At 42.2% G+C, this 12,975-nt stretch overlaps 1 protein-coding gene and 3 long non-coding RNA genes across 5 annotated transcripts in view; 2 read left to right on the top strand and 2 right to left on the bottom strand.

Annotated features, from left to right (window-relative positions):
- The window catches only part of LOC112076848 (low density lipoprotein receptor adapter protein 1-B), a 19,445-nt gene extending 9,793 nt beyond the window's left edge, over positions 1 to 9,652 (bottom strand). Inside the window, exons 1-4 of the mRNA XM_024143507.2 lie at positions 9,396 to 9,652; positions 2,425 to 2,567; positions 1,227 to 1,339; positions 901 to 1,015 (exon numbers count right to left, since the gene is read on the bottom strand). Coding sequence (XP_023999275.1) covers positions 901 to 1,015; positions 1,227 to 1,339; positions 2,425 to 2,567; positions 9,396 to 9,480 — 456 coding nt within the window. The 5' untranslated portion in view covers positions 9,481 to 9,652. The remainder of the gene's footprint in view (positions 1 to 900; positions 1,016 to 1,226; positions 1,340 to 2,424; positions 2,568 to 9,395) is intronic.
- A 2,212-nt stretch (positions 9,653 to 11,864) lies between these two features.
- LOC139026185 (uncharacterized) lies at positions 11,865 to 12,468 on the top strand. Of its 2 annotated transcripts, XR_011477927.1 has the most exons (4): positions 11,865 to 11,925; positions 11,956 to 12,052; positions 12,261 to 12,320; positions 12,436 to 12,468. It is a non-coding gene; the product is annotated as an uncharacterized lncRNA (long non-coding RNA). The 2 variants fall into 2 exon arrangements; XR_011477926.1 differs by lacking the exons at positions 12,261 to 12,320; positions 12,436 to 12,468 and adding an exon at positions 12,143 to 12,181 and having other exon boundaries at positions 11,956 to 12,112.
- On the bottom strand, positions 12,240 to 12,826 carry LOC112076846 (uncharacterized). The gene is made up of 3 exons (XR_011477928.1): positions 12,782 to 12,826; positions 12,538 to 12,723; positions 12,240 to 12,275 (listed from the first exon to the last, which is right to left on the bottom strand). It is a non-coding gene; the product is annotated as an uncharacterized lncRNA (long non-coding RNA).
- LOC139026186 (uncharacterized) lies at positions 12,502 to 12,683 on the top strand. The gene is made up of 2 exons (XR_011477929.1): positions 12,502 to 12,584; positions 12,616 to 12,683. It is a non-coding gene; the product is annotated as an uncharacterized lncRNA (long non-coding RNA).
- Positions 12,827 to 12,975: the final 149 nt, after the last annotated feature.

The raw sequence follows: 12,975 nt of genomic DNA, 5'->3' as shown, positions 1-12,975 counted from the left end.
GCGGTGGGGGTGCTGGAGGACCAGGGTTATAGCGGTGGGGGTGCTGGAGGACCAGGGTTATAGCGGTGGGGGTGCTGGAGGACCAGGGTTATAGCGGTGGGGGTGCTGGAGGACCAGGGTTGGAAAACACTGCTTTAGTGTTCACAGAACTGAAAGGATGGCAATAAAACAAAAACATTTTTTTAAAGCAACATGCCACAATTTCAAAGATTTCACTGTTCTAGTTCATATAAGGAAACCAGTCAATTGAAATAAATGCATTAGTACCTAATCTATGGATTTCACATGACTGGGAATACAGATATGCATCTGTCGGTCACAGATCAAATTAAAATTATTTTAAAAACGGTGACATCAGCACACAGTGAGGTCGGTGGGACGTACTGCCAAATTCTCTAAAATGACATTGGGCCAGTTTACGGAAGAGAAATTAACATTCTATTCTCTGACAACAGCTCTGGTGGACATTCCTGCAGTCAGCATGCCAAATTGCAGGATCCCTCAAAACTAGAGACATCTGTGGCATTGTGTTGTGTGACAAAACTGCACATTTTAGAGGTGCACCTGTAATGATCATGCTGTTTAATCAGCTTCTTGATATGCCACACCTGTCAGGTGGATTATCTTAACAAAGGAGAAATGCTCACTAACAGGAATATAAACAAATTTGTGCACAACATTTGGGAGATATAAGCTTTTTGTGCAGTATGGAAGATTTCTGTGATCTTTCCTTTCAGCTCAAGAAACATGGGACTAGCACTTTACATGTTGCATTTATATTTGTGTTCAGTGTAGATAGGTTAAATAAAAAACATTCAGTTAGCCTACAGGAGGTCCAAGCAGAGACTCATCCAGTCCTGTCAGATTATAGGGCTTGTTGTGGTGTCAGTTCACACTCACCACTTTCCTCTTGGAGCAGAGGTAGGCGTGGCACTCCAGTGTTCCGTTGAGGGCGTTCTGGGAAATGTAGGCAAACACCTTGTAGTGCAGCTTGTCCGCCGTGCAGTAGGATATCCTGCAGACAACAAGGACAAAGGTTAAAAATGTCCAGAGGGCAAAATAAATTCAGCGGTTTACAGTTACGCTTCAAAATGGCAAGTGTCCTCAGAGAGAGAGAGGAGAGAGAGATATCACCCAGCTCTGTGGAGGTCTGGTCTCCTGTGGGGAGCTGTATTTTCAAAGAAGATTTGAAGATTTGTCCTCTTCCCCACCACACACACACACACCTGTATATGGAGATGTTGTCTAGCAGCTGGTTGGTCAGACTATCGTAGAGCATTATACCCTGAGGAGAAACCCTCAGAGACACTTTCTGAGGCTTCTTACCTCCCGCTTTGGCCTGGAGGGGACAGAGTTGATGACAGAGAATATAGATTCATTACAAAGGCTTTGGCCTGGAGGGGACAGAGTTGATGACAGAGAATATCAGATTCATTCCAAAGGCTTTGGCCTGGAGGGACAGAGTTGAGACAGAGAATATAGATTCATTACAAAGGCTTTGGCCTGGAGGGGACAGAGTTGATGACAGAGAATATAGATTCATTACAAAGGCTTTGGCCTGGAGGGGACAGAGTTGTGACAGAGAATATAGATTCATTACAAAGGCTTTGGCCTGAGGGGACAGATGTTGATGACAGAGAATATAGATTCATTACAAAGGCTTTGGCCTGGAGGAACAGAGTTGATGACAGAGAATATAGATTCATTACAAAGGCTTTGGCCTGGAGGGACAGAGTTGATGACAGAGAATATAGATTCATTACAAAGGCTTTGGCCTGGAGGGACAGAGTTGATGACAGAGATATAGATTATTACAAAGGCTTTGCGCTGGAGGGACAGAGTTGATGACAGAGAATATAGATTCATTACAAAGGCTTTGGCCTGGAGGGACAGAGTTGATGACAGAGAATATAGATCATTACAAAGGCTTTGGCCTGGAGGGGACAGAGTTGATGACAGAGATATAGATTCATTACAAAGGCTTTGGCCTGGAGGGGACAGAGTTGATGACAGAGAATATAGATTCATTACAAAGGCTTTGGCCTGGAGGGGACAGAGTTGATGACAGAGAATATAGATTCATTACAAAAGGCTTTGGCCTGGATCTATATGAGATAATATAATAACAATAATTAGACAAAGATTTTAAAATAATCACAATAAAAGCATGATCTCTCTATCTATCATCAGTAAGCATTGATGCTAAGAAAAGATTAACAATATAAATGAAACCAATACAGCTAATTGGTCATTTGTTTTTAAAAGGAGCAGGCCACGTTATTTAGTCATCAAGAAAAAATGCTGTTCTTGAGAGCAGAAACAATCAAGATCAACTCCAAACATATAAATCTAAAATCAAGAGTTTAGGAACTTCCTGTGCTTTGAAATTCCAATCCCTCCTACTTGTATGACATCACAGCTCACCGTGGCAACGATCCTCTTGACAGCAGCTGCTGATAGGTCCTCTCCTTTGGCCTGGTCCACCAGGGTCATGCCTAGGTGGCGGAGGTTAAAGGTCATGCCATCTACAACAGTCTCCCTCGTGTCGGTCCAGTTCTCAGGAAGTTCTAGAGAGACAGGTTATAAGATTGACGCCCTATTCCTTACAACCATAGCAAGGTTATTATAGTAAAACGAAAACTGAAACTAAAATAAAGAATTTAGTAAATCATTTAGTAAACTGATAAAAAAAAAATATATATTAAACAATTTGATGTTTAATATTATCTTTAAAAACTTTGGCCAAAAATCAAATGTGGTTTAATGCTGAAAGTAGATGGGGTGGTTTCAAATAGCTAGTGATAATGATGCACAAGCTAGGCCTACCACTAACTAACAGGGAAGAAATCCGAGGGCGAGCACGGAGCGTGACTGGGCCAAGCTAGAGCAGCTTGTGAAGTTGCTGGAGCCGTTAGCAATCCACACCGACTTCAAACTGACAGCCAGTCGCTGTCTGATGTGGTACCGTGCCGTCTCAACCTCGAGTCACACTTGCAGTCAACTACTGTTGCAAAAAACCGTTGGCACAGGTCCTCTTGAAGTCACTGCGCGAGCGCTTTGCATGCTGAATCCTCAGGCAGCAAACTTCAACCCTCACTCTGCAGCAGCTTGCCTGATGACCCACGTGTGTCTCTGGCACTTCGCTCAACAGAGATGGAGCCACTGATGAGGGAAGCAGAGTCTTTTGTACTTCAGCAAATCAGAGAGTACAGCCATGGAGCAGCAGGACCCCAAGCAAGATGCCAGCACGTTGAATCCAGCAAGCATCTCGACCACATTTCTTCAGAAATACAGCTTCCTCGTATCTAAGACTGTCTGAGGGTCTCCCCTGGCAGGGCATTCAGGGCCCTGTCTGAGGGTCTCCCCTGGCAGGGCATTCAGGGCCCTGTCTGAGGGTCTCCCCTGGCAGGGCATTCAGGGCCCTGTCTGAGCTGTGGGAATACCTGGAAGAGGTAAAGGGGGGCGTGTTTACAGAGTCACCTCTCCAGTTCTGACAGGCAAGGATGGCTGTTTATCCAAAGCTGTGGTTTCTGCCCCTGCATCCCAAGCGTTAGTGGAGAGAATATTCTGTCTGTGGACAACGGTCATCTGGCTTAAGAAACCGAACGACCACCTCTCTGGAACGCAGAGTCTTGTTTGGTTTAACAGAAACACACACAGAAGTTAGCATGGGCAGTGCCCTTGAGGACTTTCGCCATTTTTTATTTATTTAGTCAACTGGGCAGGACTTCCAACTTCATTGGCTGAGCCCTCCTGATGACCCAGTTGGTATGACCCGGGGTTGTAGTCATGACAGCCGGGTCATCAGGAAGGAAATCAGCCAATGAGATTTTACTCTCGAAGAAGAAAATGGACTATTTCAAGATGGAGATGTCCTCAACGGTGCTGCCCATGCTCTCACAGACACCATCATGACACAGACACAGAGATGAGTTGTCTATCCAAGTCTATGGTCCCATCTCCTTATGCATTACTGCCCCCCAGTGGAAAGATGTGAAATCCCCCAAAAAACAAACTATAAGCCTACAACACATAAGCCTACCACAGCTACTTRCTCTCCCAAACACTAAATCATATATTGTTTTAAAAACAATAAAAGGTTTATCAAAAAACAAACAAGACAACCAGTAAGTCAAGTCAGAAAACTGACTGAAACTAAACTGAATATCAAATAAAATTCTAAAATCTAATATTAAAAATCACAAAACTATAATAAATGTTGAACCATAGAGATACATACTCTCTGGGATCAAGACCAGTACAAGGTCATGACCTCCAGGTTGTTCTCACATGCATCTGTCCAGTTTCCAAGCAGCTAGGTGGGTCAAAGTCCAGATGCTATATTCAACCATGTTTGAGAACAAGGTCAATACTATGAGAGCTGTAGCAACCTATAACTGTCTCTGAAATACTGTTGACTCAGTGTTGGTCTCTCGCTAGCTGAGCTAAAGATATTTTCCTTTAACAGGACTTTGTTTTTGAACATGAACGTGAAAAAAAGATGTTTAAAACAGTTTCTAAAATACACTATATGGATCAGGGTGGAAGAAAATAACAATAGGTAAAAGTACATGTTTTTACTCAGAACTAACCTATAGCTGACCTGTAAAAGAGGGCAAAATATTGAGGGGGAGAAAAGGGAAAAATATTGAGTAAAAAAAGGGAATAGTCTTGTACACTAACTTTGACAAGCAATGATAAGAGAAATATGTTAATCTGTTCCAGAGTCTCCATCAATGTTTTCATTGTTTTTAGCCTGGGGTAAGTTATCTAGGACCAGCTACCCTCTACGAAACCTTTTCCTGACAACTTCTAGCATGCTGCACTCATCATGGAGAAGAAACGTTAGTGGGCGTGACATTTGGATAGAGCTATGTGGATGGGTAGCCAGGCAAATTAAACCTTAACATGCAGTAGGTAACTTCATCCCACTTCCATGTTTAATTGAAGGAGAAAGACAAGAGAGCCAAACGGGGGGGGACGGGGGGAAGACAGTGAGTAATATTAAATATTGAAGTCCATTTTCTCATTCCTCATCTCTGTGCATCTGTAGCCTTCTAGAACTCAGGAGATCTAGAGCACACTGCCATACACACAGATGCAGACACACACACAGACCTTCTCTCTCTCTCTCTCTCTTTTACCCAGATACAGACACGCCACATAGACGTTCTCTCACAGACACGGGCCAAGAGCTACCACATACACACCATCCCCAGAACAGTTACATTTAAAACTAGAAAACACTCCCAGTGTTATCTGGTTTGTTAACCACGATTCTGACGAATGACCATAACATATACATCCCTGTCTATCATGAGGAGGATTGCGTGTGTGTGTGTGTGTGTGTGTGTGTGGTAACATGCAGCTCTGCTTGGAGAGGAGACTGACTGACTGCCTGATGACCAGACAACAGGATGGCTTCAGGTTGAGGTTCTTGAGGGGAATCAGCTGAATGTACGTGTGGGATGACAAGACACCAGAGAAACACACTCCTAAATGTCATCATTAATGACTCTCCCTTATCAGTCTCTCAAAAATCAAAGAATTTGGCAGAGATGGTTATGAAGGAAGTTCTTGAGTGCTTCTTTGCAGTTTGCATCATTGTCAAGTCTTCAAGTATGAGGGATAAGATGAATGGAGGGAGAGAGAGAGAAATGAGGGGAAGAGTGGAGGGAGAAATGGAGAAGGCTAGGATATGCGTTTCTGTCATATAGATCCAGTGCTTCACTTCAGGTCTACATAGTCTGTTATCTAGGGACATTGGACTACTAGGAGCTGACTTCTGACAGGGCTAACATCCAATGAAAACACTGCTTCTTAGAAGACCTGAGAGCTATGTCCAATGAAATTACTTCTTCTTAGAAGACCAGAGAGGGTTCAAGATCATGTAAGGTTTCTGGATGTAAGTTGGACCTATAGATTAGACTAGAGTGACACACGATAACGCAGGGAGGTCGACCGCTCCGTCCCAATGCAGACCAAAGGTAACAAAAACATTGCCACAGCAACAGGAAACACACAGAGCCCTCTATCAACACACCAGCCAATTAGAATCCAGGGATTTCAAGGTGGATATAAAATGAGTGAACAAACAATAATAGTGAATTCTCAGAACTCTGTCAACTACACCTATAGGAATGAGGAAAAACATTACATTCACAGAAGTCAACACATACTATCGGTATGGGGGGGGGGGGTAGAACTAAATGGATTTCACAGAACTACCACAGGAGTGACTGAACAAAACATGATTAATTAGTGACTAATGAGTATTCTAGTTCCTAATTCTAAATGGTATGTACTAGTAGAAATAAGCAGTGCCTTATAATACTGTGTAATAAATAAGAGGACAAACGATACTGTTGGTGATGTGTAGTGACGTGGCCTCAATGGACAATATCACCCAATGGTCCATGTGTCAAAGAGGACGTGGGGGGGGAAAAACAGCCAAGGTGGCTTTTACCTCAACCATTCTTAAAACCTCTCTAACACAAAAGCCATCTGTTTGACATGGGAGGAAAGGGAGAGAGGTGTTGTATATATTACCCTTGGGCGTTGCAGAGAAAAATTATTTTTTTGGGGGGAGACGGTAAATGGATTATACATCTGTGCCTGAGGGCAACTTCTATCCAACTCCCAGTCTAGTAGACTGGGGACAATATCTTCCTACACAGTATTATAAGGCTCTGCTTTATTTCCACAGGACATACCATAGAATTAGGAGTAGAAGAACGAACGCACTATAGGAGTGGGCGTCCTGCAGGCTGAACGAAACTATAGGATATGGGGGTCCTGCAGGCTGAACGACACTATAGGGAGTGGGTCCTGCAAGCTGACGACACTATAGGAGTGGGGTCCTGCAAGCTGAACGAACTATAGGAGTGGGGTCCTGCAGGCTGAACGACACTATAGGAGTGGGGTCCTGCAAGCTGAACGACACTATAGGAGTGGGGTCCTGCAGGCTGAACGATATGGGTCACTAGTGATGACAGAACTTTTTCCCCAGCCTGGAAAACAGATTCAGAACCAGGGAACCTAAACACTCAGAACGCCTACTGTAGATTAGAGACCAGAAAGCAGGTCACTCACTGCCAGTAGCTTTAAAAATCAACATTACCTACCTCTACATCACATTTTATGTTAACTTCAACATGATTTCATGAGTGGTTTATTTAACTAGGCAAGTCAGTTAAGAACAAATTCTTATTTTACAATGACGGCCTACCCCGGCCAAGCCCTCCCTTAACCCGGATGACGCCAGGCCAATTGTGCGCCTCCCTATGAGACTTCCGATCACAGCCGGTTGTGATACACCCCTGGATCGAACCAGGGTCTGTATTGACGCCTCGAGCACTGAGATGCAGTGCCTTTAGACCACTGTGCCACTCGGGAGGCCCCTAAATAAGAGGCTATAATAAAACCCAACATCCATAAGTGTGTTAACAACGGAGGAAGCACCAGCAGTTCCCAAGCCTGAACCCAGCCATGCTGCGGACCAGAGGAGAAGAGGTAAGAGGGATTACTGGGCCCAAAAATCTGTCTTCTCCAGCAGGTGCTGTTTTTGGATGGAGGACAATAAGAGTGTTGAATGTGGTTAAACAAAACATTTAATAGAATCTAAGTTTGGTTGTTGAGTGTACGGACAAACATTTTATATCAAGAGTTGTGCCTGTTGTTCACACGCACATCTGCCCTCTCATTGGCTAGAACGATCCCACCTTCCATTTCTTTTTATACATGTATTTCGTTGTCAGAGCAACCATTTGAGTATCTGGTTACTAACGTGGATAATGTGTGGATTTACTGACTGAAGCACCCCTGTAGCTGTTATCGTGACTATAGTGATTAGTAGTTCTAGTTTCCCCGGCCGCCACCGAATCCCCCACCCTAGCCCGGGATCAAGTGAGACTTAGCACACAATCTGCATCCTACCCTCTTCACTACATAGTGCACTACTATTGACAAAGGTCCCATAAGGCTTGGGTCAAAAGTAGTGCACTATGTAGCGAATAGGGTGGCCAACTGACCTCTAAATATGCCCCCACAGTGCCGGTAGTTGTTACATTAGCGTACAAAAACAGCCACGTGTTCCAGTTCCATTGAGACGATTCTTAAGAACGCTACACGGACCTTCAAAACTACTGAGGAGGAGGATAGACTTAATTCAAACATTGGTATCGTTTGTTATTTTAAAAGTGGATATTTAAGTGGACTATTTATCAGTGGTGGAAAAAGGACTCAAAAAGTCATACTTGAGAAAATGAGTCCTTTTCTATTAAAAGGTGTCAAGTAAAAGTGAGTCACCCAGTAAATTATTACTTGAGTAAAAAAGTATTTGGTTTTAAAATGTACTTAAGTATCAAAGTATTAATGATTTAAAATCCTTATATTAAGCAAACCAGACAGTACACTACAACTGACATTCATTTACAAACAAAGCATGTGTTTAGTGAGTCCGCCAGATGAGAGGCAGTAGGGATGACCAGGGATGTTCAGATCAGAGTCAGTAGGGATAACCAGCGATGTTGATAAGTGAGTGAATTGGACCATTTTCCTGTCCTGCTAAGCACTCAACATGTAACGAGTACTTTTTGGTGTCAGAGAAAATGTATGGAGTAATAAGTACATTATTTTATTTTGGAATGTAGTGAAGTAAAAGTTGTCAAAATATACATAGTAAAGTAGAAATACACCCCCAAAAAACTACTTAAGTATTTTACACCACTGCTATTTATGTACAGGCAAAATTATCCCTATTAGGCTACTGTAATAGTACACTGAACCGCGTCAGTAAAAGAGTTCCCAGTATAGGGACAAAGTAGACAGCGTACTGTTATCCAAACAGGCAATTAAGTCATTGCATGAGATGAGTATGGTTACCAAGGGTGTGGTGCATTTCAGGCTCTGATCTCATAAATTGGGAAGACTTGCGGATAGTGGATCACTAGATAGGAAGGTCCTCAGCCTACACTGCCAGTCTTATCAAACCCCCCCCCCCCCCCCCAAAAAGCGGTATTATATTGTAATCGGGTTAATTTCATTAGGAAACACGTAGTTGCTACATGTTTGTTTCTTACTTGATTGGTAGCGTAATTGTGCCCCCACGTAGGCATGACAACAGTAGCCTAGCCTAGAGAACTAATGAAAAACATGTAATGGATATATGATTGATGAAATTATGTAAAAGTGTGGCACTGGATCTAACAAGTGTTACTAAGTAGCCAACAAACGACCAGAAATTCGGCATATCATGAAAATTGCACCCACAAACATAACAATTGGCAAGTGGTAATAATTCGCTGTGTTTACACCACTAAAACAATTCGTCGAGCATAGGCGAAGAGGAGTGATGCAAATATCAGAGTACGTTTTCACTTAAAAACAAACCTTACTTTTATGTTTGCCCGAATTCCAAGACCGTTTCGCGATACTTGGACTTCGGATGATAGCTCTTCCAGCCGACCGTAAGGCATCCATCACCGACTTTAGGACAAGAAAACTTGACAAAACAAGTTTGTAGACCACAGAGCTCCAAAGACTGTAGTTGACTTCTTAGTCTTTGGGATGAGTTGAATTGGGACCCGGTGTGCGGCGCTATATCTGCTAATCAACCGAACGGGAATCCCCACCAAACATACGTCAGGAGGGAATCCCAAGAGGTCAAAACAGTGTCAAGCGGCATTTGATTAAAWAAWAAAWWAAWAAAKTGCCTTTGCTTTATTTCCTGTTATCTGCAACTGTGATATSAACAAGTGATAACGAAGAAGCTAGACTACTTGTCCCAATGTTTTAAAACATATATATTTTTTAAAAGCGCAAGTCATTAGTTATCAACAAAAATAACGTACTGTCGCCACCWTGTGGTCATAAACTGTAACACCCTTCCTGCTCCTATTGTATACAATTCTAATCCGTATTCAGTATTGAAGTAAACCAGAGGGAAAATGTATGTTCACAGACAAATAGGAACTCTAAGTTTCTCATCAGGTTTTCCACTCATTGGAGGTACAATGTTTTAATGCCTTGGTGCATTAGTAGTCTAAACAAGAGCCTGATGAATAGACAGATGGCAACATCAGAGATATTCATATCTGAGAGAGAAAGAAATACAACACACAGATTGTTCTCAAACAGCTTGCATCATCATCATCATCATCATCGCCTGCAAGACTCATTTTTTTTTTTTTATTCCAGGTGACGGCCCCAAAGTCAGAGAAGTTTGGACTCAGCCGACATCATCATCATCACTTTGAGATAGAGAGAAAACAACATGGTGGAACAACAAAATACACTTTCTTTCCCACTAAAACATATAGAACATCTTCACAACAGGTCACAAGTCCGTTACTGTGATCCACACCAATACTTTCCAGGTAGAAAACATGAGAAAACACAACGGGGGGTCAAGTTTCGTCTAGGTACCGACCCAAAATCAGCATCTAGGGGCAACTTCACCCTACGGCAAAACAAAACAAAACACGGCCTATGGTCAAACTGCACAGATGTCAACTGAACGTCTATTTCACGTTGGCTCAACGTAACGCCATTGAAAAGACATGGAAACGACGTGGATTCAACAAGCGTGTGCCCAGTGGGCAGGGTGTAACTTCCCAATACAAAACCTCACACTATCATCGTCATCATTATCATCATCCCAGTTGGAAAGAGATTAGCCTGGTTCTCAGATCTGTTTGTGCTCTTGCCAACTCAAAATGTAGTCTTTCAAGCCAATTGTTTTTGCATGACGATTCCATAAGGATTTGTGATGAACAGAAACAAATCTGGGACTCAGGCTAGGAGAGAATTAAAAACATGATGCAAGAGAGAAAACAGCTGCAATCAAATCAATAACAAAAGCAACGAGCGAGTCAATTTAACCGTTACTGGACCTGCTTTCTGATCAACCTAAAAAAATTAAATAAAAATCAGAACCGAATGTCCAAAAAATMTCAAATACATGAACACAACAGCGTGTAGCTATGGTGTGATGCTTTTATCCAAACCTAAAGCAAGAGATACGTCAATCTAATGAACGGGAGAGGGGGTGCATTGAGAAACACCAAAACGTGGCACTTTGAACTGAAGAAAAACAACCTAGAACATTCATCGCTATGTAATAATGTACATGGTTGTAAACAGGGTCGGGGGTCAATTCCATTTCAATTCAGAAAGTTAACCAAATTCCAAATGTTTCCTCATTAAAAAGCATTGAAGATGACTGAAAATCCAGTTTTTACTTCCTGAATTGAAATGGCATTGACCCCAACCTTGGTTGTAAACAAATAGATGTCCACTCTGGGCCACCGTAGTAGTGGACATAAGAGCCTGGAGTTTGATCTACTGACCCCTTTGGCCTGACCAGGTAGACATATTTAATAGCTGTTTGGCTGTTGTTTGGCAGACCAGGTTCATTCATATACCAAATCAATTTGTTTCCTTTCCTTTTTAAGACAACACTGATCGGTGTCTAAGAGTATCAGGCTTAATATAAAAGGAGACTGGGGCTGCATGGGAGATGGTAAGAGATGGGGGACATCTCAATCCACTACACTGGCTTCCTTCCTTCATCTCCTTTCCTTCATGATAGGTGAGAGGCTTTCACCATATGTTGCTTCCACCTGCCAGATCAGAGATCACGAAGGAAAGGGTACAATGAAAGGAAGCAAGCTAACACTATTGAGACAGCCCGGGTCCTATATCAAGAGTGGTGAAGTAACCCATTATACTCACTACTTAAAAAAAAAAGGAATTTGCAAGGCACAGTGAAATTTACAACTGGTAAACATCAGTTACCTAGACATCATTAAATCCAGTAGGTTTTTAGTAATATGGCCTAACGACAGATTCTAATTTGGTCCAAAAGGATAGACGGGTTTGAGTGCATTTGCAGCAAACAGATGACATATCTTAACCTTTAGGGAGGTACCAGGTCATATATCTTAACCTTAGGAGTACCAGGTCATATTTCTTAACCTTTAGGCAGTACCAGGTCATATATCTTAACCTTTAGGCAGTACCAGGTCATATCTTAACCTTTAGGCAGTACCAGGTCATATCTTAACCTTTAGCCAGGTACTGCGGTCATATCTTAACCTTTAGGCAGTACCAGGTCAATATCTTAACCTTTAGGAAGTACCAGGTCATATCTTAACCTTTAGGCAGTACCAGGTCATATATCTTAACCTTTAGGAGTACCAGGTCATATCTTAACCTTTAGGCAGTACCAGGTCAATATCTTAACCTTTAGGCAGTACCAGGTCATATATCTTAACCTTTAGGCAGTACAGGTCTATATCTTAACCTTTAGGGAGTACCAGGTCATACTTACCTTTAGGCAGTACCAGGTCATATATCTTAACCTTTAGGCAGTACCAGGTCAATATCTTAACCTTTAGGCAGTACCAGGTCTATATCTTACCTTAGGAGTACCAGGTCATATATCTTAACCTTTAGGCAGTACCAGGTATATATCTTACCTTTAGGCAGTACAGGTCATATCTTAACCTTTAGGCAGTACCAGGTCAATATCTTAACCTTTAGGCAGTACCAGGTCATATATCTTAACCTTTAGGCAGTACCAGGTCATATACTTAACCTTTAGGCAAGTACCAGGTCATATATCTTAACCTTTAGGCAGTACCAGGTCATATATCTAAACCTTTAGGCAGTACCAGGTCATATATCTTAACCTTTAGGCAGTACCAGGTCATATATCTTAACCTTTGGCAGTACCAGTCATATATCTTAACCTTTGGAGTACCAGGTCATATATCTTAACCTTTAGGCAGTACCAGGTCATATATCTTAACTTTAGGCGTACCAGTCATAATATCTTACCTTTAGGCAGTACCAGGTAATATTTTAACTTTTAGCCAGTACCAGGTCATATATCTTAACCTTTAGGCAGTACCAGGTCATATATTTAACCTTTAGGCAGTACCAGTAAAAATTTAACTTTTAGCCAGTACCAGG

Source organism: Salvelinus sp. IW2-2015, unplaced genomic scaffold (genome assembly GCF_002910315.2).
Source record: "Salvelinus sp. IW2-2015 unplaced genomic scaffold, ASM291031v2 Un_scaffold4085, whole genome shotgun sequence".
Classification (NCBI taxonomy): Eukaryota; Metazoa; Chordata; class Actinopteri; order Salmoniformes; family Salmonidae; genus Salvelinus; species Salvelinus sp. IW2-2015.
This window is presented reverse-complemented; position numbering and strand designations above follow the sequence as displayed.